The 26,335-nt window shown below is 50.3% G+C and overlaps 1 protein-coding gene across 6 annotated transcripts in view; it reads left to right on the top strand.

Moving 5' to 3' along the window:
• DLEC1 (DLEC1 cilia and flagella associated protein) overlaps positions 1 to 26,335 on the top strand; it is a 71,524-nt gene that overhangs the window by 29,111 nt on the left and 16,078 nt on the right. For all 6 annotated transcript variants that reach the window (XM_049870736.1, XM_049870734.1, XM_049870735.1 and 3 more), the window contains 13 exons: positions 799 to 891; positions 7,609 to 7,699; positions 8,507 to 8,669; positions 9,808 to 10,000; positions 10,754 to 10,812; positions 11,390 to 11,558; positions 12,028 to 12,121; positions 12,423 to 12,553; positions 12,647 to 12,805; positions 15,909 to 16,048; positions 23,386 to 23,539; positions 24,360 to 24,470; positions 25,449 to 25,576. In XM_049870736.1, coding sequence (XP_049726693.1) covers positions 799 to 891; positions 7,609 to 7,699; positions 8,507 to 8,669; positions 9,808 to 10,000; positions 10,754 to 10,812; positions 11,390 to 11,558; positions 12,028 to 12,121; positions 12,423 to 12,553; positions 12,647 to 12,805; positions 15,909 to 16,048; positions 23,386 to 23,539; positions 24,360 to 24,470; positions 25,449 to 25,576 — 1,685 coding nt within the window. The remainder of the gene's footprint in view (positions 1 to 798; positions 892 to 7,608; positions 7,700 to 8,506; positions 8,670 to 9,807; positions 10,001 to 10,753; positions 10,813 to 11,389; positions 11,559 to 12,027; positions 12,122 to 12,422; positions 12,554 to 12,646; positions 12,806 to 15,908; positions 16,049 to 23,385; positions 23,540 to 24,359; positions 24,471 to 25,448; positions 25,577 to 26,335) is intronic.

The following is a 26,335-nucleotide window of genomic DNA, read 5'->3' as shown; positions in this document are numbered from 1 at the left end:
GGCTGGGCCAGGATTCCACCGCAGCCCTGTTGGCTGGAGCCGGGAGGCAGGGCACGCACGCTGCCTTCCTGTTTGCCCCGCCCCACCTCCCCCCATCACAGCCCAGGCACTGACACCATTTCTCGTCATGTGTACACCTTTATTTTCTTATAGGAGAGAGGTTTCTCTGTACCCACGTCTCCAGAAAACACTTGGTAGATCCAGAGGACCTCATGTTCCAAAAAACACATTTCACTCATCCACCTTACCTGCCAGGGCTGTAGGCATGGGTTTGTGTCCGTGGCACACGTGGTGGCTTCCTGTGTAGGTACCGGGGATGCAGCCTTGCTAACAGGATGGCAGCTGCCCTCAGGACTCGGGGCTTTTAGCCAGGCGTGGGTGGAGAATGGGGGCAGCCAGTGAACAGGCACTGACAATACAGGGTGCTGCAGAAGGGGAAGACAGTGTACTTTGGGAGCCTAGAGGGATTTCGCAGCCCACCTCCTCTGTGAGGCTTTCTCTCGCCCCTCTACTTTATGTCTGAGCACCTGGCAATTGTATTCCGTGTCCCTCCTACCAGCAGTCCGTTTCTGACAGATGCTCTAAGACTCACTCATCTTTAGCCTTCAGAACTCATCTGTGCCTGGTGCGTGGTGAAGGCTGAGCAAATGCTTGCTGAATGAGCCCCCGTTTCTCCATGAGAGCTTTAAGATCCTTCAAGTTTCAGAATGGATGTTTGGAGGGGAGAAATTTGCTGTTGGAGCACTGGATTTCACAATTTCTTCTGCACCTTTGTGTAACCTTTTGCTTTTCTTTAAGGCTGTGGCAACCAAAGGCTTTGTTGAACAACTTCCCTTTGGAGTCCTCCCTTCAGTGTTTGAGCTGGCCCCAGAACAGGCCGTATTAGTGGAGGTAGGTGATCAGACATGGGTGTGTATTTTCTTCTCCTTGTAATTAGTCATGCCTACTTCCTCAACTGCTCGCATGATTTCATTTTCTCCGTGTTTTTATGACCCAAATGTCCATTCCCACGCTCTCCCAACTTCAGACGTTTTTCTGGGTAAGTGCATGTTCTTGCATTATGTGGGGCAATGTTGTTTAGCTATCTTAGGACCTCCCTAACAAAGCAAACGCTTTCAGAAGGCCTAGCATTTCCATCAGGGTCTCTGAGCCTCACTTGCTCACACCTCAGCCTGGGAGTCACCTCCATCAACACCTAAGCTGCCCTCAAGATCTCTCCTGGACTCCTCAGTTGCTCTCGGACCCTCCCCGCCTCCCTTACCACCACTACCATCTGGTGCCTGGGTGATTAGAGTGGCCTCATTCCTCCCTTTTCTGTTTTACCCTCGGTTTCTGTGGTCTCAAGGCCTGCCTTCCTTAGGCCTCATTCCAGAGGTCCTGACCCCTTCCTGTGGGCTTCTCCCTTCCTAACTGTTCCCTTTCAGCATCTGCTTCAGCTAGTCACACCTGCTCGCTGGTCCTCAAAGTACGTGAGAGACACCATCGCTTTCCTGCCCTGCAGCTCTGCTCCCTTGCCCTCCCCGACTGCCTGGCCCAGGAGTCTGACCCTGTGCCGTCATGGTGGCCGATGTGGGGCTGCGTCACGCATGCCTGGCCTTCCTTCTTCACTAGTCTGTTTAGCACCTGACGTCCAGGAGTAAAAGCTGCCCAGTGTCTGGAAGTGGGTTTGGCCTGCACCATGATATCAGGTAGTGAGATCCATGAGCCATTGGTTCTCAGACTGGGCTGCACACTGAAAATCACCTGAGAAACTTGAAGACTCACTGAATCCTGGGTCCTAGCCTTGAGGTGTGGAATTATGGGTGTGGGGTGTGAGGTGTGGCCAGGGCACAAGACTTCCCAGGTGATTCTACTGTAGCAAAGCATGTGGACCACTGCCCTAGGCTGCTTTGCTGTGCTGTAAAGGAGGGCTTCCTGTTATCAGCCTCTCTCCAGCGTCAAGTGTCTGATGGGCTCTGGTTCGAGAGCCCTGGTGCTTGGCTCTCCCGTTCATGTCAGTGTAGGTCAGGTCCCCGATGTGGACCTTTGCTCTCAGCGTTTGAATGGGGCCAATTCAGGAGTGCAGTAGGGCTTTCACGGTCCTCATTTGCCACTGAGGACCAGGCTGGGTCTGCAAGGTACCACACGCAGGCCAGGCTGTCTCTCTCCTTGGACTAGGCCAGCCCTTGTCAGAGCCTTGTCATGACTCTAAGGAACTTGAGGGCTGGTCTACACCGACCAGGCCAGGACTCCCCCCTTGTTCCATCCTCCTGTGATCCCCAGGGAAAGGAAGAGGGTAGCAGGAGGACCCTCTGGGGGGCAGTAGGGGAGGCAGGGAGGTTTTTTCCCCCTTGCATTCCTTAGGTGTTTTGCTTGCTGATTAATTTGGTTTTTGTTTATTTGTTTTAAAGGTATTTATTCATATTTATTATTCATATTTCCAAATAAGAAATAAATTCACATGATTAAAAATTTTAAAAATGCAAAGAGGTAAACAGAGGATTGCTCTCCTTCACCCTGATTCCTCTCCCCAGGGCCACGACCTTAGAGTCTGTGATTGTGCTTCAGAGGCGTGCTAGGCCTAAGTGAGCAACTGCATGTGTGGGTTTTTCTCCTTCACACAAATCATTTCCCACTCTGCTTTTGCCGTGCACCGTGCGTTTTCACTTAACATGATGTTTTAGAGAGCAGGCTTATCTTTTTCACAGCTGCGTGGTGTTCCACTGTGTGCGGGAACTGTAATTTAGTTCAGCAGCCCCTATGATGAGCAGAGATTTTTCCCATCTTTGGCTCTTTCACCACATAGCTCATACATACCTCCCTGGATCCAAAGTAGGAGTCTGCCTGTAGGATAAGCCCTTAAAGTAGAATTGCTGCACCAAGAGTCTGTGCGCTCAGAATTTGATACGTGTTGCCAAATCCCCTCCTGAAGAGTATACCAATTCACACTCCCACCAGCAACGTGTGAGGGTGGCAGTACAGTGTGCTATCAAACTTGAAAAAAAAAAAAAAAACTAGTTTGGACATTTTTTAAAATTTTTTATTTTTATTGTTGTTGAGAATATACACAGCAAAACATACCCCAATTCAACAGTCTCTATGTAAACAATTCAGTGACGTTGATTACATTCTTTGACTTGTGCAACCATTCTCACCCTCCTTTTTTTGGGTCCTTCTTCCCTCCTCATAAAAATGGCGTGGGGGAGGCCTCTGGCTTCCTCTAGCTCCATAAAGGGGAAGGAGAATCAAGATCAACAGCCCAAGGCCAATTCCTATGAGGGGGAGGTCAGACATACCTCCTCTCTCCACCATCTTTACCAACTCTGACACCAGCTGTCCCTTCCACGGCACTCTCTACTTCTCTGCTGGGTTCCATAATTCATTACAATGGCCACACAGAACTCACAGACCATACTCAGGATTATGGGGCTTGTTAGTGAAGTAATGGTTATAATTCAGGTTTAGGAACACTCAGGGTACGGTTCTTCAGTCAGGGCAGCCTCTTCCCATCCGTGCTCACAGGCACACCTCTTCCTGGCCCTTGGCCTCTGCTGCTCAGGCAAGTGTTACAAAGTGTCAGGGGCTGGCCCCAGCAAGGAAGGACCCTCACTGTGGGTCCTGGTAGATAATCCGAAGAACTGACACATAGCCCTTTCCAAATTCATGCGCTTAGGGAAACTTACTGACACGGGCAAGCAGCTGCTCTCCAGTGGCGGCCGGCTGGAGCATTTTCCACAACTACCTAGACAGGGAACCAAGCCTATATACCATTCCAGCTGGGACCAAGGCTCATTGTTTTCTCCCACGTCCTTGAGCAGTCAGTGTTCCCAGGGACTTCACATCCAGGCCCAGATGTTTTCCTTCTTGTTCCTAAGGCATTCTTCGGCCTTGGCCACTGGCCCAGTCATGCCATTCCCGGCCTTGTACCTTAGCCCAAGTCCATCCCAAATTCATCCCTTTTATTTATGCTTCAGGGAGGAGCAAAGCTGACTCCATTAGGAAGGGGATGCATATAGCTGAATAGCATTACCCTACACAAAGCTCTTTTAGCTTTGCTTATATGTGCCTGGAGGCATCCCATGCCACTCAGTTGTCTTGCTCTGTCTCCTGCTGGTCTCTTCTGCTGCTGTTTTCTCTGCCACCTCGTCTTGCCTTCTTCAGTGTTATACCTTTTGCTCTCTGTCTCCTGATTCGAGGAGCTTCTTAACACAGGGATCCCGGGTCCAAAGGACACACTCCATTCTTGGATGTTCTTTCCCGGTGGTGGTGGGATCATTCATGTCTTTCCTACCTCTGGGATGGCTCATTTTAAGCCCAGCAGAATGACAAAACTGACCAGTCCCCTTGGTGGGCCACAATTACCCTGTTTCCGCAGCCCCACTCATTCACTTGGATGGGAGTTACAAGACCATGGAGAGAAAGGCCACTCAAAAGCTATTGCACCGCACTCGATAACATAAACTCACTGCCACCCGAGGTTCCCATCCAGTTGTTCAAGTTCCTGTTGTCAGCTTAATCCCATACAGATAGTTCTTAAAAGAGCACAGTGCTCAAGGCAGACATTTTTTACTAGTTAAGCTAAACTATTGCTCGGTTCCAACAAGACTTCAGGGGATATTTTTGGTTTAAGGTTTAAAGTTTACCTTAGGGCAATAGTTTCAGGGGTTCATCCAGCCTTCACGGCTCTAGGAAGCCTAGATCCATGAGAATTTTAAATTCTGGTCTGCATTTTCCCACTTTAGATCAGGATTCTTCTGTGGAATCTTTGATCAAAATGTTCAGCAATGGTAGCCGGACATCATCCAGTAGTCCTGGAAGCAGTTGTTCCTGGAGGCAATAAGCCACACATTTCATATTCTCCTCCCATTCCTGACTGCCCTTCTTCTGTTGCTCCAGGTGAATGGAGACCAATTATAGTGCTTTGGATGGCTGCTTGCAAGCTTTTAAGATCCCAGGCACTACGCAACGAACTAGGAGGTAGAACAGAAGCACTAAACACCATATTAGGCCAGTTAGCTGGAATGTGCCGTGAAACCACGACCCTAAACCTCCAAACCAAGGAACAAAATCCCATGAGGTTTTTGGTTGTACATAAGCAGGCTCAGCAGCTACTATTTTTTTTTTTTTTTTGTCATTGTTGTAAATATATCTATCACAACTTTTATCAATTCAACTTTTTACAGGTGTATAACTTCTTGACAGCAATTGCAGTAATGGGCTATGCAACCCTACCCTTAATCAATGTGATTTTCCATCACTATTAACCCCCCTTTTCTCTCTCCCTCTCACCCCTGCTAACTACTGATAAACTTTGGGCTTGATACATTTGCCTTTTCTTGTCTTTTTATTTAAGTGAGGTCCGACAGTATTTGTCCTTTTGTGACTGGCTTGTTTTACTCAGCATGATGTCTGTAAGCTCCATCCACACTGTAGCATGTATCAGGGTTTCGTTTCTCCTGCGTGTGCGTGTGTGTGTAGGTACCACACTTTGTTGGTCCATTCATCTGCTGATGAGCATTTAAGTTGTTCCCGCCTTTTGGCCGTTGTGAGTAGCATTGAATGAACCTTGGTGTACCAGTGTCTTTTTAAGTCTCTGCTTTCAAGTCTTTCGGGTGTGCACCCAAGAGTGGAATTGCTGGGTCGTACGGTAGTTCTATTTTTGCTTTTTTGAGGAACCACCACACCGTTTTCCACAGTGGCTGTCCCATTTTGCATTCCCACCAGCAATGGATAAGGGTTCCAGTTTCCCCACATCCTTGCCCACATTTGTTATTCTTCTTATTTTTTATCTCAGCCATCCTAGTGGGAGCGAAATAATATCACTGTGGTTTTGATTTGCATGTTTCAGAAGGCCAATGACGCTGAGCATCTTGTCACATGTTTGGTGGCCATTCGAGTGTTCTGTTTGGTGAAATGTCTATTCAAGTCCTTTCCCCATTCTATGATTGTGTTATTTGTTTTTGTTGTTAAGCTGTCAAAGTTTTATACATTTTGGTTATTAGATTCTTGTCAGATATATGATTTCCAAAGATATTTTCCCAGTTGGTAGCTTGTCTTTTCAGTTTGTTGGTGAAGTCTTTTCAGGAACAACATTTTTAATTTTTTTGAAGTCCCACTTATTTATTTTGTCTTGTGCTGTGTGTGCTTTTGTTATTATTTTAGATAATCCACTGTTGAAAGCTAAGCTTGACAGCATTGCCTCTGTTTGGTCTTCTAAGGATTTTATGGTTTTAGTTTGCACATGTAGGTCCTTAATCCGTTTTACATTTTTTTTTTGTCATGGTGTGAGGCATGGATCCTGTTGCATTTTTCTGCATGTGGAAATCCAGTTTTCCCAGCACCATTTATTGAAGACAGTGTCCGGGTAGGGGAAGGGTTGTCATGCTTCAAACAGACCCCCAGGGAGATCTGTCTTGTTGCTATCAGAGGCCCCCCCACCATCCCCGTAGTATGTTGGCTGTGGGTGCAGCCACCACTCAAGATGCCTACTTCCTAGTACACAGCAGCCTCCAGCTGGAAGTGGGAGCAGGCAGACTCAAACTGACTCCCCGGGAGGTCCTGTTGGCTTCAAAGGCCTGAGCTGTGGGGTGTGCAGGGAGGCAGGTATAGTGTTGACTGTGAGAGCAGACTCTACTACACTACCCTTCTGTAGCAATTCACAGTAGGCTTGCAGCCGACGGTGTCCTGGTAGGGGAGTGCTGGCATGCTCCAAACGGACCCCTGGAAGGTCTGCCTTGTTGATTTTACAGCAGAAGCTTGGGGTCCTGTCTCTTTGTATGGGCAGGGGGTGTAGTAGTTAGGGAAACAGGCCTTTTTTTGGGGGGGCCACTTCCCCAGGAGCCCACATGGTTGGTGGAGGGAGGGATCAGGGACTGTGGGAGAAGCGGTTCTCCTACCATATTTGACTTGTTGATTCATTGGTTCTTGCCTGTCTGCAGTTTCCCGCTGCTTTCCTCTGCTCCCTGATTCAGAGTCTCTCAAAGCCAAGTGCTGTCTCCCTGTTGTATTTCTTGTTGTATTTGTGGGGGAAGGTTGGAACAATGGTCTATTTACGCTGCTGTCTTTGAGAGGTACTCGTTATGGGCATTTTAAACGTATACAGAAGTAGTGAGAATGGTGTAATGATCCCCCATGTACCCATCACCAGCTTTAACAATTATCAACTCTTGGCCAATCTTACTGCATCTTCACCCCTCCATTGCCCCCAAACCGTCCCCACCTGGACCCTCTAGATTATTTTGAAGAAAATCCAAGACATCATATCATTGCATATGACAGCTAACTTTGTGCTCTTTGCCAATGTAAGTGAAAAAAGGTTCTTCTGCATGGTTTCTATTTGCATTTCTTTTATTATGAATGAAGCTGAACATGCTGTCATTTGTGTAAGGGCTGTTTTTATTTCCTTTTCTGTAAACTTTCTCTTCATATCCTTTCAGCGTGCTCCCCACATAACTCTGCAGTGGAGCCTAGGCCAAGACCCCATGGCCTTAGATGTACGGAAGGGAGTGTGGGGGTGAGAGGGAGCACAGAGTGGGGAGCAAGGGGGTGTGTGTCTGAGAAAAGGGTGTGTGGAGGTGGAGGTGGAAGCCTGCTGGTGGGAGGTAACAGGTCAGCACTTCTCTCCACCAGGTCTTGTTCCTCCCAATGAGCCTAGGAGAAGCAAAGCAGACCTTCATCATTGTGTGTGACAACTGCCAGATAAAGGAGCTGGTGACCGTAGGTGGGCTTACTTGTATTTCCAGGGGCAGGGCTGCAGTGGATACCCTGCTTCCTGCCTCCCGTCTTTGCTCCAGAAGCTACGGCACTGGCATTGGCAGCAGCGTAGCTGTACTCTGTGTCGGGCACACTAAGGGGTGCCATAGCCTCAGGCCTTGGGGTCTAGCTTTAAGCCCCTCACTCCGGTCAAACCTCAGAGACCCCCAAACCCGTGTGTCCTCCAGGACTGTCCCAAGGAGACTTTTACTGAGAAACAGATGGAAACCTGGGTATGATCTTTCAGTGCTTTGCTTTGAAACTCCTCTTGATCTTTTTTAGGGAATTGCCAATGACTTACACACAAACAACCAGAGGTACCTCTAGCTTTCTGTAGGGTTAGAAGGAGCATCCTGCTGGATTTCTCTAAGATGCCTATGGGCCCGCCTTCCTTCCTTCCACCCATCCACCAATCCATTCATCCAGCCAGCCAGCTTTTCACCCACCCACCCATCTAGTTTCATTCAGCAGACATTAATTGAGCGTCTGCTGTGTGCTAGATTCTTCAAGTCACCTCCTTTTGGTCTAGACAGGCGTGGGGATGTGAATCTGTGGGTTGTGAACCTGTGGAGGGTAATGCTGGTGGCCCCAAGCCCCTCTCATGTGTACTCCCGGGGATCATGGTGGGAGAGGGCTGGGTGGGAGTCATTGTGGGCCTCCACACAGGCCGAGGCCAGCCTCACGTGGATGGTGGCATGGGGCCCGTGGCAGCCTTTGGCCACAGAGTCTTATTTCAGCCCTCAGCTCTCTGAACTTCACTATCCAACTTTGTCAGGAATCGGGCAGCTGGTTGCTTTGGATCTGATCTATGTTTCTGGTGAAAAAAGCCAACCAGAGCCTGGAGAGCTCACAGACTTAACAGCCCAGCACTTCATACGCTTTGAGCCTGAAAACCTTCAGTCTACGGCTAAGAAGCAGCTGATAGTCAGAAATACTACGTGAGTGGCTCCTGTACGACACCCCCGCCATGCCCTTCTCCTTCCTCACCTGGCCCAGGGTTCCCAGTGAGGAGGGGGTTCTTTCCAAGGGCGAGGGAGGAGTTGAGTTACCGAATGGAAGAACCCAGGTTCTCACTGTCCAACATGGTAGCCACCAGCCATATGTGCTGTTTAAATTTAAATCAGTTAAAATTAAATGCAGTTAAACATTCAGTTCCTCAGTGGCACTAAGCACATTTCGAGCTCTCAGTGGCCTCCTGTGGCCAGCAGCTGCAACTGGACAACACAGATACATACCATTTCCATCGTGGCAGGTTGGACAGTGCTGATCTGGGTCATCCTGGGCCATCTGTAGCCAGGAACAGTTTTCCAGAGAGGTCGTGCCTGCCCATCCAAATCCCAGGGCTCAGACAGACTATGGCCTATGGGTTCATTTCCCACTGCCCTTACTTCCTGAGCATCCTCTGAGCATGATCCTTACACCAGGACGTACCTCAGGGAGCCACTGAGCCAGAGCTGGCCTGGTGGCCCCAGGCGTTACACAGGTTCTGTCTCCTGGCATGACCTGGTTCTCCCCACAGCTGCCCATCAGCAATGTGCCTAGAGTCCCGTCCCTCCCCACGATGATGGAGTTGTCATTGTTCCTCTTGGCACCCAGTTGGCACATAGATTTCTAGGCAGGGCTTCCCTGGGAGGCAGTAGCTGGAGAGGTGGAGGGCAAAGGTGGGGGTTGATGTGGCCAGTCTTTGAAATTCCCAAGTGAAAGGAGACACTGCAGAAGCTTTTCCTGACATCTGGAGAGGTGCCTAGACACCCCACCCCCCAAGGTTAGTGGTCTCCCTGGTTTACTCTTTCCCCTGAGTCACTGTGGCTCTAGCCTCCAGCTGCTCTGGGCAGAGGGCAAAGGACTCTCTTACGTGGTCTCCAGCTTAGACTCCCTGACCCGCCTGCTATCCCTTACCCTGTTACCCCAGGTTCCTCCATGGGAAGGGCACAAAGACTGACCCGGTCACTTCTTGTTTCTGGGCCCTTTCTTGCTCCTTCTAGGAGCAGGGCCAGGCCAGACATGGGATGGGAGGACCTGGTCAGATTGGGGCATGGCGTAGGGCCCATGCTCACTGTCAGGGTTCCCCCACAGGCACGTGGAGCTGGCCTTCCACTGGCGGATCATGAAGCCCAACCTGCAGCCTCTGATGCCAGGAGAAGTCTACAACCTGGACAGCATCAAGTGCCACCCTGACAGGGAGACAGCCTTCTCCATCATGCCTGGGAAGGGGGTTCTCAACCCCCACATGGACCATGAGTTCATACTGAGCTTTTCTCCTCAGGAGGTTAAGTTGAGACCATCTTGGTAGCCACATGTGAATGGGTCATGATGCTTTGCCCCACCGTCTGTGTTCTTTAATGAAGCTGGGGCCGTCCCACTGAAGCTGTCCCACAGAGGCCGGCACTTAACTGAGGTGGGGGGAGCTGGAGGCTGTCCCTGGTATGCAGGAAGCAGCAGCTAACTGCAGGTCCTGATCACAGACACACCCTGTCTGCAGAGACCTGGCCTTGTCCCCTCAGCTCTGGTGTCTTCCGTATTTCTGCTTCTATCAGAGACACAGTGGCCCTTAGAGAGAGAGAGCTGCAGGTTTCCCCAGCGTGGAGGCCCTGTGTGTGACAGGCAAGAGGGAAGGAGAGCTGAGTGTGAGCGAGGCCTGGGGGCCCTGTTAGTGGATTTGGGACTAGGATGAGCAGGGCTGCCTGTCAGACCCATCACCAGCTACTTCATTGTTCTGGGATGGTGTGGTGCGGCAGACGCACTGAGGGCCCCACCAAGTGGGCAGTGGCGAGGTCCAGAGGGCCTTCCCTTCCTGTCCCCCAGATCCAGCTGAGGTAGGTACACCAGTCTTGAGACTGGCAGCTCCCAGCCTCTGATCCTGGCGGCCACCCCTCTCTCCGCAGGGTGGGAAGCTGGGTGGGAAGCAGCACCGTCCTCCTGAAGGCCGTTCTGGTGGCCAGGCCAGCGGGGGAGGGATCCCTGCCGTGGCTCCTACCTGGCTGGGATGCGCTGCATCTCAAGGAGGCTGTTTGTCTTGCAGCTGAGGGGCTTTCACAGCGTGCTCCAGGTGGTGCTAGAGCAAGTCCCTGAGCCCACGAGGTGAGCGGGAGCCAGCTTCCGGGTGAGAGATGGGCCGCTGGGCCTGCCTCCCCAGGGGCTGCCTCTGGGGAAGGTTCCGGAGCGGGGTGTGTGAGCAGCCTGACTGCCAGCCAGCGTGCCGTGGCGAGTGGGCTTAGCTGCAGGAGGGAGCTCCTGGACTCGCGGCAAGAGCTGTAGGCCACCTAGGGACCTTGGAGCTGGGCTACCCTCCAGCAGCCAGGCTGGTGGCCCTGAGGTGGTAGTGACTGGCGAGGGACAGTATTGCCCTGTGGGGGGTGTCTCCACCAGCTCGTCCCTAAGTAAACCATTAGGGTGGGTCCCTGTGAACCTGGCTTAGAGACCCCAGGCTGGGGCACTGCAGTGGGGTCCCCCGAGGCAGCAGGGGCGTGCCCCCGTCCTGAGCCTTGGGTTGAACCGTTGTTCGGGGTGCTGGCCAGAGCCTCTGATTTAGGCACCTGTGGGTAGGAAAGCGTTTTCTTGTCACAAGAAGACTAGAGATTGGAACAGAGTCAAGGAATGTGCGGGGCTGTGCCCCCAGGCTGAGCTGGCTCCTGGCTAACGGTGGGCTTGTGTTCAGTTCAGAAATTCAGAGCCTGGAGGATGCCCCGTACTTGGCCAATGATGTGATCGCCCTGGAAATCGAGGTGAAAGGCTCTGTGGAACCTTTCCAGGTCCTCTTAGAGCCGTATGCGCTCCTCATCCCAGGGGAGAACTATATCGGCATGAACGTGAAGAAGGACTTCAAGGTAGGCCGTTGTCTCTCCTCAGCCTGGGCTGACCAAGGCGGCGCCAGCCTCGGGTACCAGTGCAGGAAGGAGACAGCGGGAGGGCAGACAGCAGCAGCCGCTGCAAGGGGCCTGAGGCCGTTCCCCAGGCCCCTGAACCCAGCTTGGTTTGTACCTAATGCCTGGTCCAGGCATGTCTGTCTGATTTCATCAGCTTCCCGGGATCCCCCCAGAGATGGGGCTGTGGAGCCCAAGGCTGTGCTCCCGGGTCTTTGGTGGGATGTGGCTTCCGGAGCAGAGCTCTGCCCACAAGCCCTGCAGTGTGGAGTGAGAGTGCTGCGGGGTTGGGGGGTCAGTGGCTGCCAGCAGCCAGAAGTGAGCTGGGAGGGGTGGAGTGGACCCTCGGAGACCTGCAGTCCCCCGGTCCCTCAGCGGGCAGAGCTGACGTGGAAGGCTGAGCCAAGGCCGCCGATGGCGGTGTGTCTTTCAGATGTGGAATAACAGCAGGTCGCCCATCAGATACGAGTGGGAGAAAATCAGCGACTGCCACATCATTGAAGTGGAACCCTGTGCTGGGGTCATAGGTGCGCAGGATGCGGGAGGAGTGAGGCCCACGTGGGTCTGGCTGAGAAAGGAGGCTTTGGAGCAGGGGCAAGAGTACCCAGTGAGCCTATGCGTACTTGTGCCATGCTTACTGGTCACCCTGCTCCAGCTTCGGGGTTAAACAGGCCTGTGCAGAGCTCCAGGTTTCCTGTGACCCTCCAGCTGAGGCGCACAACGTGTAGTGGACAGAAAGCCAGTTGAGTTGGGACATCTGGGCCTGGCCCCCGAAGGACACAGCACCTGATTCCTTTCTCCACCTCTCACGTCTCCCCTCGCTCCCAGAGCCCAACGAGGTCGGGGATTTTGAGCTGAACTTTACTGGGGGTGTCCCTGGTGCCACAAGCCAGGACCTGCTGTGTGAAATCAAAGACTCGCCCTCACCGGTGGTGCTACACATTGAGGCGGCCTTTAAGGTGCTCGGGTGGGGCTGGACCTAGAACACTGGCAGAGATGGGCCCAGAGCCCACTCTCTGGTGGCCCAGTGACAGACCCTGTGTGTGTCCCAGGGGCCTGTGCTTGTCATGGATGTCTCAGCCCTTCAGCTTGGCTTGCTTCGCTTGGGCCAGAGGGTCACACACTCCATCAAGATCCGGAACATCAGCCGGCTCCCGGCCACGTGGCACATGAAGGAGAGCAAGGTCTGCCTGGAAGAAAGGCGCGAGAGTGTGAGTTGGTCGGCACTGCTGGTCCCAGCGCCCCATCCCCGCCCCCTTGAGCCTGTGAAACCTGGGCTGGTGCATTCGGGGCCTTGAGGCAGAGAGAGGAAAAGCCGGCCTGGTGATTTTTGCCTGGCCACGTCCCTGGTCCTACCCACCCCTGGGGCAGTTGGAGACCTGTCCACACTTCACCCCACACTTGTTTTTCCTGTTCTTTTCTCCACCGTTTGATGCATGCGTAGGACATGGGTTTGTCCGTCTGCCCAAGCAGCCTGAGCTAGGAAGAAAACAGGCAGCTGCCCTGGGTAGGAAGCTTCCAAGGCTGCTGTTACCAAGGCTGTGTCCCCTGCCTGGGAGAGAGGCATGTCTGCCAGGCTCACCCCAAGAGTACTGACCCTCTCAGGGATGGTGGCTGCAGTTTGAGTACCTGCCACCAGGTGGTGCCCGGACAAGGCTTGTGGGAGAAACCAAAAGGCTCAGAAAGGAAAAGTCAAGACAGCTTCCTCCAAATAACTGAAATAGCTTCTCCTCCTCCTCCTCCTCCTCCTTCCTCTGAGCTGCTTCTGCTGCTGCTTTAGGATAAACTCAAAGTGCCTGAGCATTGTCCTCATCTGGGGTGGCATCCCATTCAAGCACAATGTCAACACCCAAGGCACCCAGCTGACCCCTAGCTGCCGACAGTTAGGACAGTTAGGCGTGAGTCACCAGTGTGCTGCCCCCACTGTGCCCCCTGGATGGCTGGAGCTCACTGGCAGCTGCCCTAGGCTGTCGCCGCACTTGTGAGATCCTGGGCGGTCTGGCACAGAGAAAGCACCCACTGCTCACTGCTTCCTGCCAAGGCCCCCTGTCCTGCTGCCCACTTGCACACTTCCCCTTCCTCACTCAGAAGCCAAGAAAAGACGCCTGCAGCCACACGGGCATCATATTTGGCCTCACGCTTTTCCTTTCCTCAGGGCTTCCCCGCTTCAGTCAGAAGCCACTGCTCCTTGTGCGACCGCCTCGCCTCTCTCACTCCTCTCTCTTTCTATCTCTCTCTCTCTGGTTTCTCTATCTCCCTCTCTCTCATCTCTCCCTGTCCTCTCCCTATCTCTCGCCCCCCCTTCCCTTCTCTTTCTCTCTCTCTCTCTCTACTCTCTCCCTGTCCTGTCTCTGTCTCTGTCAGTCTGTCTCCTCTCTCCCTGTCCTCTCTCTGTCTCTGTCAGTCAGCCTGTCTGTCTGTCTGTCTGTCTGTCTCCCTCTCTCTCGCACGTGCACGCGCAGCACTCTGGAACTTAGAAGTTAGGACCATTTGACCATTTTTATCCAATCACCGACGCCATTGCCAAGTGTCCTGTGTTAACAGTTGGTGATTTCCACCCCCAGGGCTCATGGGATTCCCAGCTTAGATCCATGAACCGCAGAAGGCTGGGGCGACATCAGTGTCTTTAGTGTTCACATCGTTTTAGGCAGGGATCCTTTCATCAAATGAAATTTACAGAAGAGCCCAGTGTGTGGGTTAAAGTCTGCCTGCTCTGGCCATCAAGGGACTTCCTGCTAGGCAGTCCCTGCCCCATCCTGCCTCTCCCCACACCCCATCCCTCACTTCTGAGGGACCCCTGGGGTTTCCCAGAGCACAGGTGGAAGCTCAGGGACCTCATTTGACAGAGGAGAGACAGGAAAAACCCAGAGGGACACAGGCTTCCCCAGAGCCACAGAGCTAATGGCGGCGTCTGATCAGATCCTGGTTTTCTAATCCCCAGTCAGTGTTTTTCTCCCATTGTGACAATGAACTGTTATCATTGAAATAATTGTCAATCTTACAGTATTTTAAGATTCTGTCATAATTGAGGCTGGTAGGAGTCCTGTCTCCATACCCTGTTCTTTTGAGCTCTCAAAAAATTATGTTGGGATTTGGGGGTAGTTAGCTGCTCTAGGTCAGGAGACCCAGAGCTGCTGAAACCCCACCCTGGATCACAGCCACGCATGAGCAGCAAAAACAAGAGAAAGAAAAGTGACTCTTTCCTTCCAGCTGAGCTGAGGCCCCAAACTCCAGTGCCTGAGTTGTAGTGAGCCAGGCTGGAGCACGTGGGGCCCTCTTTTCTGTGAGAGTTAGGCCTCAGCAGCCTCCAGTGAGGGCCAGCCCATCCCTCCTACCAGTGCCAGGGAGGTGAGACCTTAGAAGCAGAAGAGAGCATACATAGGGCCCAAGGCAGCCGGGGTGGGGAGTGGTTTGGGAGAGAGCAGGGCAGGCCCACGTGCCAGCCACGTGGTAAAGGACAATGTGGTGGACAAGTACAGCCCTTGTGCTCACTGGGTCTCATGGAAGGGAGAGACTGAAGAGGGAGAAAATGTCCCTCCTGGGTGTGACCGTCCAGTGTCCAGCAATACCACATACCACTGTGGCCACCCTGGGGCCACTCAGCCAGATGAGTGCCCCTTCTCGCAGTCGGGGACGGGAAGATGGGAGTGTAGAGAGCCTTCCCCAGGTACCGATGCTCAGTTGCCCTTACTCTTTTGCCTTGTCTGTGTGCCTGGTGATGGGGAGCGGGCTGGACCTGCATGGGGAGAATGAGTCCAACCTTGTGATGAGGGCTGGGCTGGTAAGAGTGAGGAGAAGACCAGTGGGTGCAAAGGAGAGAGTTGAAGGTGTCAGAGTCCTGACCTGTGCCTGCTCAGCTGGGCAGACCCCTCAGAGGGCCACCACCTCCCCAGCATGGCACACAGGCTTGCCCTCACTCCCCCGCCCAGCCTCCACCTTCCAGCCCAGCCCTCCCCACTCCCCCAGGCAGCCTCACCTGCCAGCCCAGCCCTTCCCACTCCGCCAGCCCAGCATCCACCTGCAGACCCGGCCCTCCCGACCCTCCCCAGGCAGCCTCACCTGCCTTCCTTATCTCAGTGCATGGAGACCCCCAGCTCATCTGCTGCTTTAACTTGGAGACTGTCCTCTTAATCCTGAGACTCCTTCAGCTGGAATCCTCTGCCGGCTTGCCTCCTTCTGGATCCCAGATGACTCTTGGAAGAGCTGGGGGCAGCTTGGGGTGACCATAATTGGGTACCCCACCCCCACCAGCCCCTACTTCCTCTGCAATGCCAAGTGCCCCTCCCCACCATCCTCTGGTTTACCTCCGATCAGGAGTCTCTCTTCGACCTTGAGCCCTCGAGTGGCTACCTTCCCCCTCTGGGAGAGTGCACAGTGAATGTCACCTTCGAGGCCTTGCTCTGCCAGAGCCTGCAGACAGTCCTGGAGCTAGAGGTGGAAAACGGGGCCTGGAGGTAAGGGGGCAAGGGGAGAGCTGTTAAAACAGGTTTCTGCATAGTCGTGGTATTTTATGTGTAATTATAAATTTATCTTTAGACATTTCTAAATTGAAAGGTATTGCTGTTGCCGTTAGGTGCTGTCAAGTGGGTTCTGACTCAGCAACCCCACATGCAGTAGAAGGAAACGCCACCCAGTCCTGTGCCGCCCTCACAAGCCTTGCTATGTTTGAGCCTACTGCTGCAGCCACTGTGTCAGTCCTTCTCGTCGAGGGTCTTCCCCTTTTCTGCTGACCCTCTATTTACCAAGTGTGATGTCCTTCTCCAGGGACTGCTGTCAATACATGTTTATTCTATAAGATTTGGGAATTCCAGAAAAGGAAATGAAGACTTATAAGCCATTAATTACCCAGAGATAATTGTGGGGTATACCCTTCCAGCGTGTATTCGTTTTTATTAGTTTTACAATATGGGAATGTTATAACTAGATAACCTGCGTTTTTTCACTTAGTAATATAGCGTGTTTTACTGTATTGTTATATTTTTTAACACCATTACTTTTCATCATTTTATGTTATTGTTGTTGGGTGCCATTTAGTTGGTTCCCACTGAGAGTGACCCCACATGACAAAGTAGAATCGCTCCATAGGGTTTTCTAGGGTGTAATATTTATGGAAGCGTATCAACAAGTCTTTTTCCCACAGCTGAATGCTTAACCCTTGTACCACCAGGGCTCCTTAATTACTGCATACCATTTCATAATATGTACCAAAATGTACCTGACTTGTATCTGTATAATCTAAAAACATTTAGATTGTTTTCAGTTTTTTGCTACTCTAAATAACGCTGATACAACCATTTTTCTTTTACACCTTTCTTATATACCTTTTACACATTGTCTTCACATTCCCTAGGATAAAAGACTGTGTCCAAGGACATACGTATCGTTGAGATTTTTGATACACGTTGCTAAATTGCTTCCCCCAGAAGGTCGCATAATTTTATACTTCTTTTCAGTTGTAATGTATGTTTATCCATTTGCTGAACCTAAACCAAAACTACATATTCCCGCTTATGTCTATCATTGTCAATTTAATAGGTGAATTGTGGAGCATAGTTTCATTTACATTTTGATGATTATTAGTGTTTTCATATGATTTTAACTTTTTGTATTTTTTTGTGACATGTCCGTTCATTTCTTTTCTCATTTTTCTTTGGGGTTTTTCTCTGTATTGATTTGTGGTGTGAGATACATATACTTTGCCCACTTTGTCTTTTGCCTTTTAATTTTATTTAAAATTTTTATGAAGAAGTTTAAAATTTTTATGTGATCAATTCCGTCAGTCTTTTCCTTTTACATTTCAAAGACCTTACCCACCTAGAGATAAACCAATTGCCATTCTTATAATTTTTTTTTAAGTTTCGTTTTTTAGTTAATTCTTCCGTCCATTTGTAATTCGTTTTCCTCTCCGGTTTGAGGTAGAGCTCCAACTGAATTTTCCCCTCAGTCATTACTGTCGCAGCGTCACCTACTGAATAACTAGTCTTTCCCCCGCTCTTATCTTATAGTAAGTACTTACATTAAATGGGCTCTGTTTCTGGGCTTTTCCTAGTGTGCCCTGAATTTGTCTTTCATGGGTCAGTACTTCACTGGTATTAAATGTGTTAATATCCAGTATTACAGCCTTCCTCTTTCTTTTTAATTTATGCTTTATTTTGTTTAAAAATTATAAAAAGTAGGATATGCTGGTTGTAAACAATTTACAAGTATATGTGGTGGGAAGAGAATTCCTCCTTTCCCTGCCTTGCTGCCATCTGCCCCACGTAACCCGTTACCCGCCATCTGCCCCATGTTACCCGTTACCCGCCATCTGCCCCATGTTACCCCTCACGAGAAGTAACCGTTGTTTGGTGGTATGGATCTTTCCCCACCATTTCCTATGCACGTAAGCGCACATACATATTTCTCAAACAAATAGGACCCTCTTTTATATTTTTCTTTCTCTTTTTTATGTATCTTTTTATATTTTATACTTCACAGTATGTCTTGGAGATGTTTCCATGTCAGAACGCACAAGTCTGCCTCATTGTCTTCAATAGTTGCCTTGACTTTCATAATACAGCTATCTCAGAATCTACTGAACCACTCCCGTGTTGATGGGTGTGCACGCTGTGTCCAGTGCATTGCTGAGGGGAACATTTCTGTAGGTGCCTTTCTGTGCACATACTTCAATCAGGCCGAGTGCTCCACCTGACACTTTTAAATCAGAGAACATGCACAACCAGCAAATCACAAGAGCAAGAATTTAACTTGTAATTAAGTCAGGTTGTTGGTGAGGACGTGAGGACGTGGGGACGTGTGTGTGGGAATGTCATAGTGTACTGTTCCTCACCGCAGAGGAACTGGAAACAGTGCTCGTCAGCAGGAGAACGGGTACAAAAACACTACGGCGTATTTAAGGAGCGGATCCCACTGTGTTCTAGAAGGAACACAGTGCAGGTTCCTAAGGTGTTGGTAGTTTCTCCTTTTTGTCTTTCTTAAACTCTGTATGTGTTTTATACTCATTTTTGCATGTACTCTATATTTCACTATACAACATTTAAATGTGCATTTTAAATCTTTTTTTTTAATGTTTTATTGTACTTTTTTTTTTATTGTACTTTATACGAAGGTTTACGGAGCAAATTTGTCATTAAGCAGTTAATACACATATTGTTTTGTGACAGTGGTTGCCAACCCCCCGACATGTCCACGCTCTCCCCTTCCCGACCTTGGGTTCCCCGTTACCAGCTTTCCTGTCCCCTCCTGCCTTCTCGTCCTTGCCCCTGGGCCAGCGTGCCCATTTAGTCTCGTTTTGTTTTATGGGCCTGTCCAATCTTTGGCTGAAGGGTGAACCTCAGGACTGACTTCACTACTGAAGTCCAGGGGCCATAGTCTTGGGGTTTCTTCAGTCTCTGTCAGGCCAGTAAGTCTGGTCTTTTTTTTAGTTAGGGTTTTTTTTTTTTTACATTTTTCTTCAGCTCTGTCCAGGACCCTCTATTGTGATCCCTGTCAGAGCAGTCAGTGGTAGTAGCTGGGCACCATCCAGCTGTACTGGACTCGGTTTGGTAGAGGCCGAGGTAGTTGTGGTCTGTTAGTCCTTTGGAGTAATCTTTCCCTTGTGTCTTCAGTTTTCTTGATTTTCCCTTCCTCCTGAAGGGGTGAGACAAGTGGGGTATCTTATCTTAGATGGCCGTTCACAGGCTTTTAAGACCCCAGATGCTACTCACCAAGGTAGAATGTAGAACATTTTCTTTATAACCTATGCTATGCCAGTTGAGCTAGATGTTCCCTGAGACCACGGTCCCCATAGCCCTCAGCCCAGCAGTTCTGTCCCTCAGGGGGTTTGGATGTGTCTGTGGAGCTTCCATGACCTTGCCTTGTACAAGTTGTGCTGGCTTCCCCAGTATGGTGTACTGTCTTACCCTACACCAAAGTTACCACTTACCTATTGTCTATTTTTCCACCCCCTTGTAACCATCAAAGATTGTTTCTTTTTGTGTGTAAACCTTTTCCTGAGTTTTTGTAGTAGTAGTCTCATACAATATTTGTCCTTTCGTGATTAACTTATTTCACTCAGCGTAATGCCCTCCAGATTCATCCATGTTGTGAGATGCTTCCCAGATTCATCATTATTCTTTATCGTTGTATAGTACTCCATTGTGTGTATGTACAATAGTTTGTTTATCCATTCATCTGTTGGGCATCTAGGTTGTTTCCATCATTTCGTTATTGTGAACAATGCCACAATGAACATGGGTGTGCATATGTCTATTTGTGTGATGGCTCTTATTTCTCTAGGATATATTCCTAGGAGTGGGATTGCTGGATCATACGGCATTTCTATTTCTAGCTTTCTAAGAAAGCAGTATATCATTTTCCAAAATGGTTGTACCATTTTGCATTCTCTTTTTATGCATAAGAGTTTCAGTCTACCCGAAGTGTCTCCAACATTTGTTATTTTCTGTTTTTTTATTTGTGCCGGTAATGCCGGGGTGAGATGGTATCTCGTTGTGGTTTTGATTTGCGTTTCTCTAACGGCTAGTGATCTCTAGCATTTCCTCATGCGTCTGTTGCCACTTGAATGCCTTCTTTGGTGAAGTGTCTGTTGATGTCTTTGTTCATCTTTTAATTGGATTGTCTTTTTGTTGTAGAGGTGTTGGATTTTCCTACAGATTTTAGAGACTAGACCTTTGTCAGATTTGTCATAACCAAAAATTGCTTCCCAGTCTGTAGGTTCTCATTTTATTCTTTCCGTGATGTCTTTTGATGACTAGAAGTGTTTAATTTTTTAGAAGATCCCAGTTATCTAGCTTATCTTCTTGTGTTCGTGTATGTTAGATATGGCTTGTATCCTGTTAATGCCGTATATTAGGGCCTCTAGTGTTGACTCTGTTTTTTCTTCTATGATCTTTATAGTTTTTGGTTTTACATTTAGGACTTTGATCCATTTTGAATTAGTTTTTATGTATGGTGTGAGGTATGGGCCCTGTTTCATTTTTTTTGCAGATGGACATCCAGTTTTGCTAGCACCATTTGTTAAAAAGATTGTCTTTTTTAAGATCTCTGTCAAAGATCAGATGACTGTAGGTGGATGGATTTACATCTGGGTTCTCAGTTCTGTTCCACGGATCAGTGTGTCTGTCGTTGTACCAGTACCAGGCTGTTTGACTACTGTAGCTGTATAGTAGGTTCTGAGGTCAGGTAGTGTGAGTCCTTCTACTTTATTCTTCTTCTTCAATAGTGCTTTACTTATCCGAGGCCTCTTCCCTTTCCATATAAAGTTAATGATTCGGTTTTCTATCTCTTTAAGGAATGCTGTTGGTATTTGGATTGAGATTGCATTGTATTTGTAGATTGCTTTGGGTAGAATTGACATTTTCACAATGTTAAATCTGCCTATCCATGAGCATGGTATGTTTTCCCATTTATGTACGTCTCCTTTGGTTTCTCGCAGTAGCGTTGTGTAATTTTCTTTGTGTGGGTTTTTTACATCCCTAGTTAGGTTTATTTCAAACCCAAACCTGTTGCTGTGGAGTCGATTCCAATTCATAGCGACCCTACAGGACAGAGTAGAACTGCCCCACAGGGTTTCCAAGGAGTGGCTGGTGGATTTGAACTGCTGACCTTTTGTTTAGCAGCTGTAACTCTTAAACCACTACACCACCAGGCCTCCATCTGCAAAGTAGGGACAGTTTTATTTCTTCCTTTCTAATCCAATGCCAGAAACACTATAGGGTCGCTATGAGTCAGAATCAACTCAACAGCAGTGGGTTTGGTTTTGTTTAATCCAGTGTCCCCGCCCCCCGCCCTGCTTTTTTTTTTCTGCCTTGTTGCATGGACTAGAACTTCCAGTGCTATGTGGAATGAGAGTGGTGAGAGCAGGCATCTTTGCCTTGTTCCCATTATTAGGGAGAAAGCATTCATTCATCCACCATAAGTATGATGTAAGCTTTAGGTCTTTTGTAGAGGCTCTTTATCAAGTTGAGGAAGTTTTTCTTTATGAGAGTTTTTAATCTTAAGTGAGTGTTAGATATTGTCTGATACTTTTTCTGCTTCACTTTATATGATCATATGATTTTTCTTCTTTAGCCTGTTAATATGGTAGATTACAGTGATTGATTTTAGAATAATGAATGAGCCTTCGTATCTATATGATCTCTTTTGATGAACAGAAGTTCTTAATTTTACTGTAACAAATGTATCAATATTTCCCGTTTAGTCTGAACTTTATGAGTTATATTTTAGAAATTCCTTCCTACCCTGAGGTCATAAAGATATTTTCTTATATTTGTTTTCTAAAAGTTGTTGGTATTAATCTTTTATGTTTGGATATATATTCAAGTGGAATTTTTTTTTTTTTTTTTTTGCATTTTATGAGGTGGAAGTCCTATTTAATTTTTCCTCCTATGGACAGCCAATTGTTCTAACACCATTTAGTGAAAAGTTCATCCTTTCCCTGCTGACCTACGATGCTACTAACTGCCATAAATTCATTTTCCCTGTGTGTGGCTGTTTCTGGGCAGTCTGTTTGCTCCACTGATGTCTTAGTAGCTTTACAAGTATTCATTTTAAACAAGTATTCTTAATATTTGGTAAAGCAAGCCTTCCCATCCTATTCTTCTTCAGACTGCCTACATATTCCTACATGTATATTTGTTTTTAATTTTGATAACCCAAAAAAACCAAACCCACTGCTGTCGAGTCGATTCCGACTCATAGTGACCCTATAGGACAGAGTAGAACTTCCCCATAGAGTTTCCGAGAAGTGCCTGGCGGATTTGAACTGCCAACCTCTTGGTTGGTAGCTGTAGCACTTAACCACTATGCCACCAGGGTTTTCTTAATTTTGATAGATACTGCCAAATTGCTTTCTAAAAGGGCCTTCCCTTTATGTACTTAACAGAATGGGTGTGCATCTTCGCCAACATTTCCTGTTAGTCTTTTTAATTTGGGTCCCTTTAGATGAAAAATGGTGCCTTGTTGTATTCATTGTATTTTCCTGACTAACTATAAATTTAAGACTCTGCCCTATTAACAGCCAGCTTTCACTAGCTAACGCTGTGTTACAGCACAACCTCAGAATCTATGTGGCTTGCCAGAATATATATTTGTGTTTTGCTAACTGCACATGAAAAAGGGCATTACAGCTCTGCTCCAGGTTGTGGACAAGAGCAAGCGGGCTGGTAGAAACTGTCGGTAGCCATGAAATGTTCTGCTCAATGTGGTAGGTGTCAAGTCTCAGCATATGCTTTTGGCCAAAGCAAGTCACGTAGCTGAGCATGACATTGGCAGAGAAGAGTACGTTCTGTCTCCAGGGAGGCACTGCAGGTCCCCTGCTGTGTGCACTCATAGTCATCTTCCAGGGAAGGAGCTGTGGGCAATAATGGCATCTCCCGCGGTGCTTCCGGCAGGGCATCTTCTCACTGGACAACAGTTGGAGTGGCTTTCCTCCTTCCCGCCCTCCCTTCCTTTGTTCCCTCCTTTCTTCTTTCCTTCCATGGACACCTCCATCAAAGCAGTCTGGCATTCCTCCACACGTAGAGCACGCAGACGGAGTATATCCCCAGCAATCTGGCCGTTTTTCTTGCCTCCTAGACTGCAGAGTGGGCAGTGTCTTGTGCAGTTGTGTCCGCTGCCACAGTCTCTGCTCTTCTGTGTCCATCCCAGCCTGTGCTGTGGAGGCTGGGACCCTCTGCTGAACTTTCACCGTAGATATAGAATGCTCTGCTCTCTGCATGGGACATTCCGGCCTGCCTGACCATGTGGTCTTGGACAGCCCTGTCCCCACATGGCAGGACATCTTGTGTTCCAGCTACCTTCCTGTGTATGCCGAGGTTCAGGAGCCCCACGTCTACCTGCAGAGCAGCCACGTGGAGGTCAGCAACCTCTACCTGGGTGTGCCCGCAAAGGTAGCCATCACGCTCATCAATGGCACTCTCCTGCCCACCGGGTTCCAGTGGGGCAAGGTGAGTGAGCCCACACTGTCGGGCCCCCAGGCCTGCACCCCTCAGCGGTGCGCCCATGTGGAGGGGATGTTCCCCTCAGGTGCCCTGTGGTACAGATCCTCAGCCTCGCCCTCAGGTGCCCCTCACCCCATAGTGCCCAAAAAAGCTTAGCTTCTCAAAGGAGCAGCAGTCTGGTTTGACTCTTCTTGTCCTGTCTTCAGGGAATCCCTGTCCCCTGCCCGAGAAGGAGTCTGGTGAACACAGCCAGGCCTTCCCAGCCAGCGTAGCCCGAGATGTGCAGCTGCTGGGAGCCTAGGTGTGGCACTGCCCTTCAGGCTGGCTCTGAGTGCCATGGGAGATACAGCCTCACCCACATGCATCAGAGGGGGCTGATCAGGCTGGGCCTCCCAGGGCAGCTTGCGTAGTCTAGGAAACCCCCAATGGGTGGTGAGGTCCACCATGGTGGGTGAGGAGAGAAGGAGCTGCGGTTTATCCCCCAGTGTGAGCACCCAGCTCTGTTGGTCCTGCTGACGGGCCCCCATGTACCAGCGGTCTATCCCCCGGCGTGAGCACCCAGCCCTGTTGGTCCTGCTGACGGGCCCCTATGCACCAGCAGTCTATCCCCCAGCGTGAGCACCCAGCCCTGTTGGTCCTGCTGACGGGCCCCCACGCATCAGCGGTCTATCCCCCAGCGTGAGCGCCCTGCTCTGTTGGTCCTGCTGACGGGCCCCCATGCACCAGCTCCCAGCGGAGCGTGTACCAGCCTGAGCACACTCTCTGGACCCCGGGCCCACCCTGGGAACCCAGCATGTGACAACAGGCCCGCTCATGTGTCTGCCAGCTCCTAGGGCACCAAGCAGCCCTCTGCACAGTGAAGGTCTCCCCCAAATGTGGCACACTGGGCCCCAGTGAGGAACGCCGGCTCAACATGGAGTTGACTGCTCATACCCAGGTAGGGCAGTGAAAGGCGTGAGTGACAAGAAGGGCACCCTGCCACCTCTCTGTACCTGTGCCTGCAGGAGGTCCCACCTTAGGCCCCACTCCTGGTCCTGCATTTGGGTCTCAATTCCTACCTGGCCTGCTCTAGGGCACAAGGGCAGGGGGCCTGGAGCAGGCCTGGATGTGCCCTGAAAACCATTGGCCATGCCCAGCTTTTGGCACCAACATTAGCCTCACACTGCCATTCTCTGTGGCACAGATGGGCCCAGCTTCCCAATTTTCCCAGAGATCCAGAGCAGAGCTGCCTCTCAGAGCAGGCCCTGTGCTGAGTGCTGCTGGGGGAGGCCAACTTCTGGCTAGCTTCCTCCTGAGGGGCAATCTTTCTCCCCACAATGGCCTGTAGGAAGGCCCCCAGGGCAGAACATACTCAGTACTGGGCCCTTTGCTGGCTACGCCTTTGTTGTTCTTGTGGGAAGATGTAACTTCTTCCTCGCAGAGACTTATAGACCCAGGTCCCAGTTCCTCAGTGGCAAACATGGGGACAGTGGACTTCCCTGCATAGCTGAGCCTGAGCTCGGGGGTGATACACAGATGGGCCCACGCCTAGCACAGAGCTCGAGGAGGGTGTAGATTCTGTGCTCACCTTGTAGAAGGCAGTTCCCAGAGAGAGATGCAAATCAGAATAAATGTGTGGCTTCTCCAGAGGTCCATTTTGTGGGGTCTCAGCTCACATTGGCCTGCCAACATATCTGGGGCAAACTTAGCCACGACCCCTGAGGAAAGGGCAGGAGGGGCGTGGGCTGAGCTCAAGGCTGTGGATAGTGGCTCTCTAAAGAGACTGGGGAACCCCTTCAGACAGATGAGCCTGGAGAGAGGAGGTTGAGGCCTTCGGGTTGAGCCACCCCATGGCCACCACCCCCCAGAACATCTTCTGAGGCCCAGCTGTGGGTCTCCCTGGAGTGACATCACCTCGTACAGCCTTTTCTTACAGGAAGAGCTGACAGACCTGGCCCTCCCTTGCAATGTGTCAGGCATGAAGAAGCCACTCGTCCTGGGCATCTCTGGGAAAGCCCGGGGACTGCAGGTGGCCATTGCCATCTCTATGGAGGGCTCTGACAGGTAAGCCCAGGGCTAGGGCTGGGCCCTGACGGCTGAGGTGACCCCACAATAGACCAGCATCACCTCGTGGTGCCAGTCGTCTCCTGGCTGATTCCTGCAGCCAGGGAAAGGCCACAGGCCCCTTACTTCATCCCCACCCTCTGTGTGGAACAGACCCGTCACTCATCCCCACCCTCTGGGTGGAACATCCCCCACTTCATCTCCACCCTCTTTATGGAACACCCCCTACCTCATCCCCACCCTCTGTGTGGAACACCCCCCACCTCATCCCCACCCTCTGTGTGGAATAGACCTCCCACCTCATCCCCACTCTCTGTGTGGAATAGACCCCCACTTCATCTCCACCCTCTGTATGGAATAGACCCCTACTTCATCTTCACCGTCTGTGTGGAACATCCCCCACCTCATCCCCACCATCTGTGTGGAACATCCCCCACATTATCCCCACCCTCTGTGTGGAACATCCCCCACTCATCTCCACCCTCTGTGTGGAACATCCCCACCCTCTGTGTGGAATAGACCCCCCACCTCATCCCCACCCTCTGTGTGGAACATCCCCCACTTCATCTCCACCCTCTGTGTGGAACACCCCCCACCTCATCCCCACCCTCTGTGTGGAACATACCCCACTTCATCTCTACCCTCTGTGTGGAACACCCCCCACCTAATCCCTACCCTCTGTGTAGAACACCCCCCACCTCATCCCCACCCTCTGTGTGGAATAGACCCCCACTTCATCTCCACCCTCTGTGTGGAACA

The sequence above is a fragment of the Elephas maximus genome, chromosome 27 (genome assembly GCF_024166365.1).
Source record: "Elephas maximus indicus isolate mEleMax1 chromosome 27, mEleMax1 primary haplotype, whole genome shotgun sequence".
NCBI lineage: Eukaryota > Metazoa > Chordata > Mammalia > Proboscidea > Elephantidae > Elephas > Elephas maximus.
This window is presented reverse-complemented; position numbering and strand designations above follow the sequence as displayed.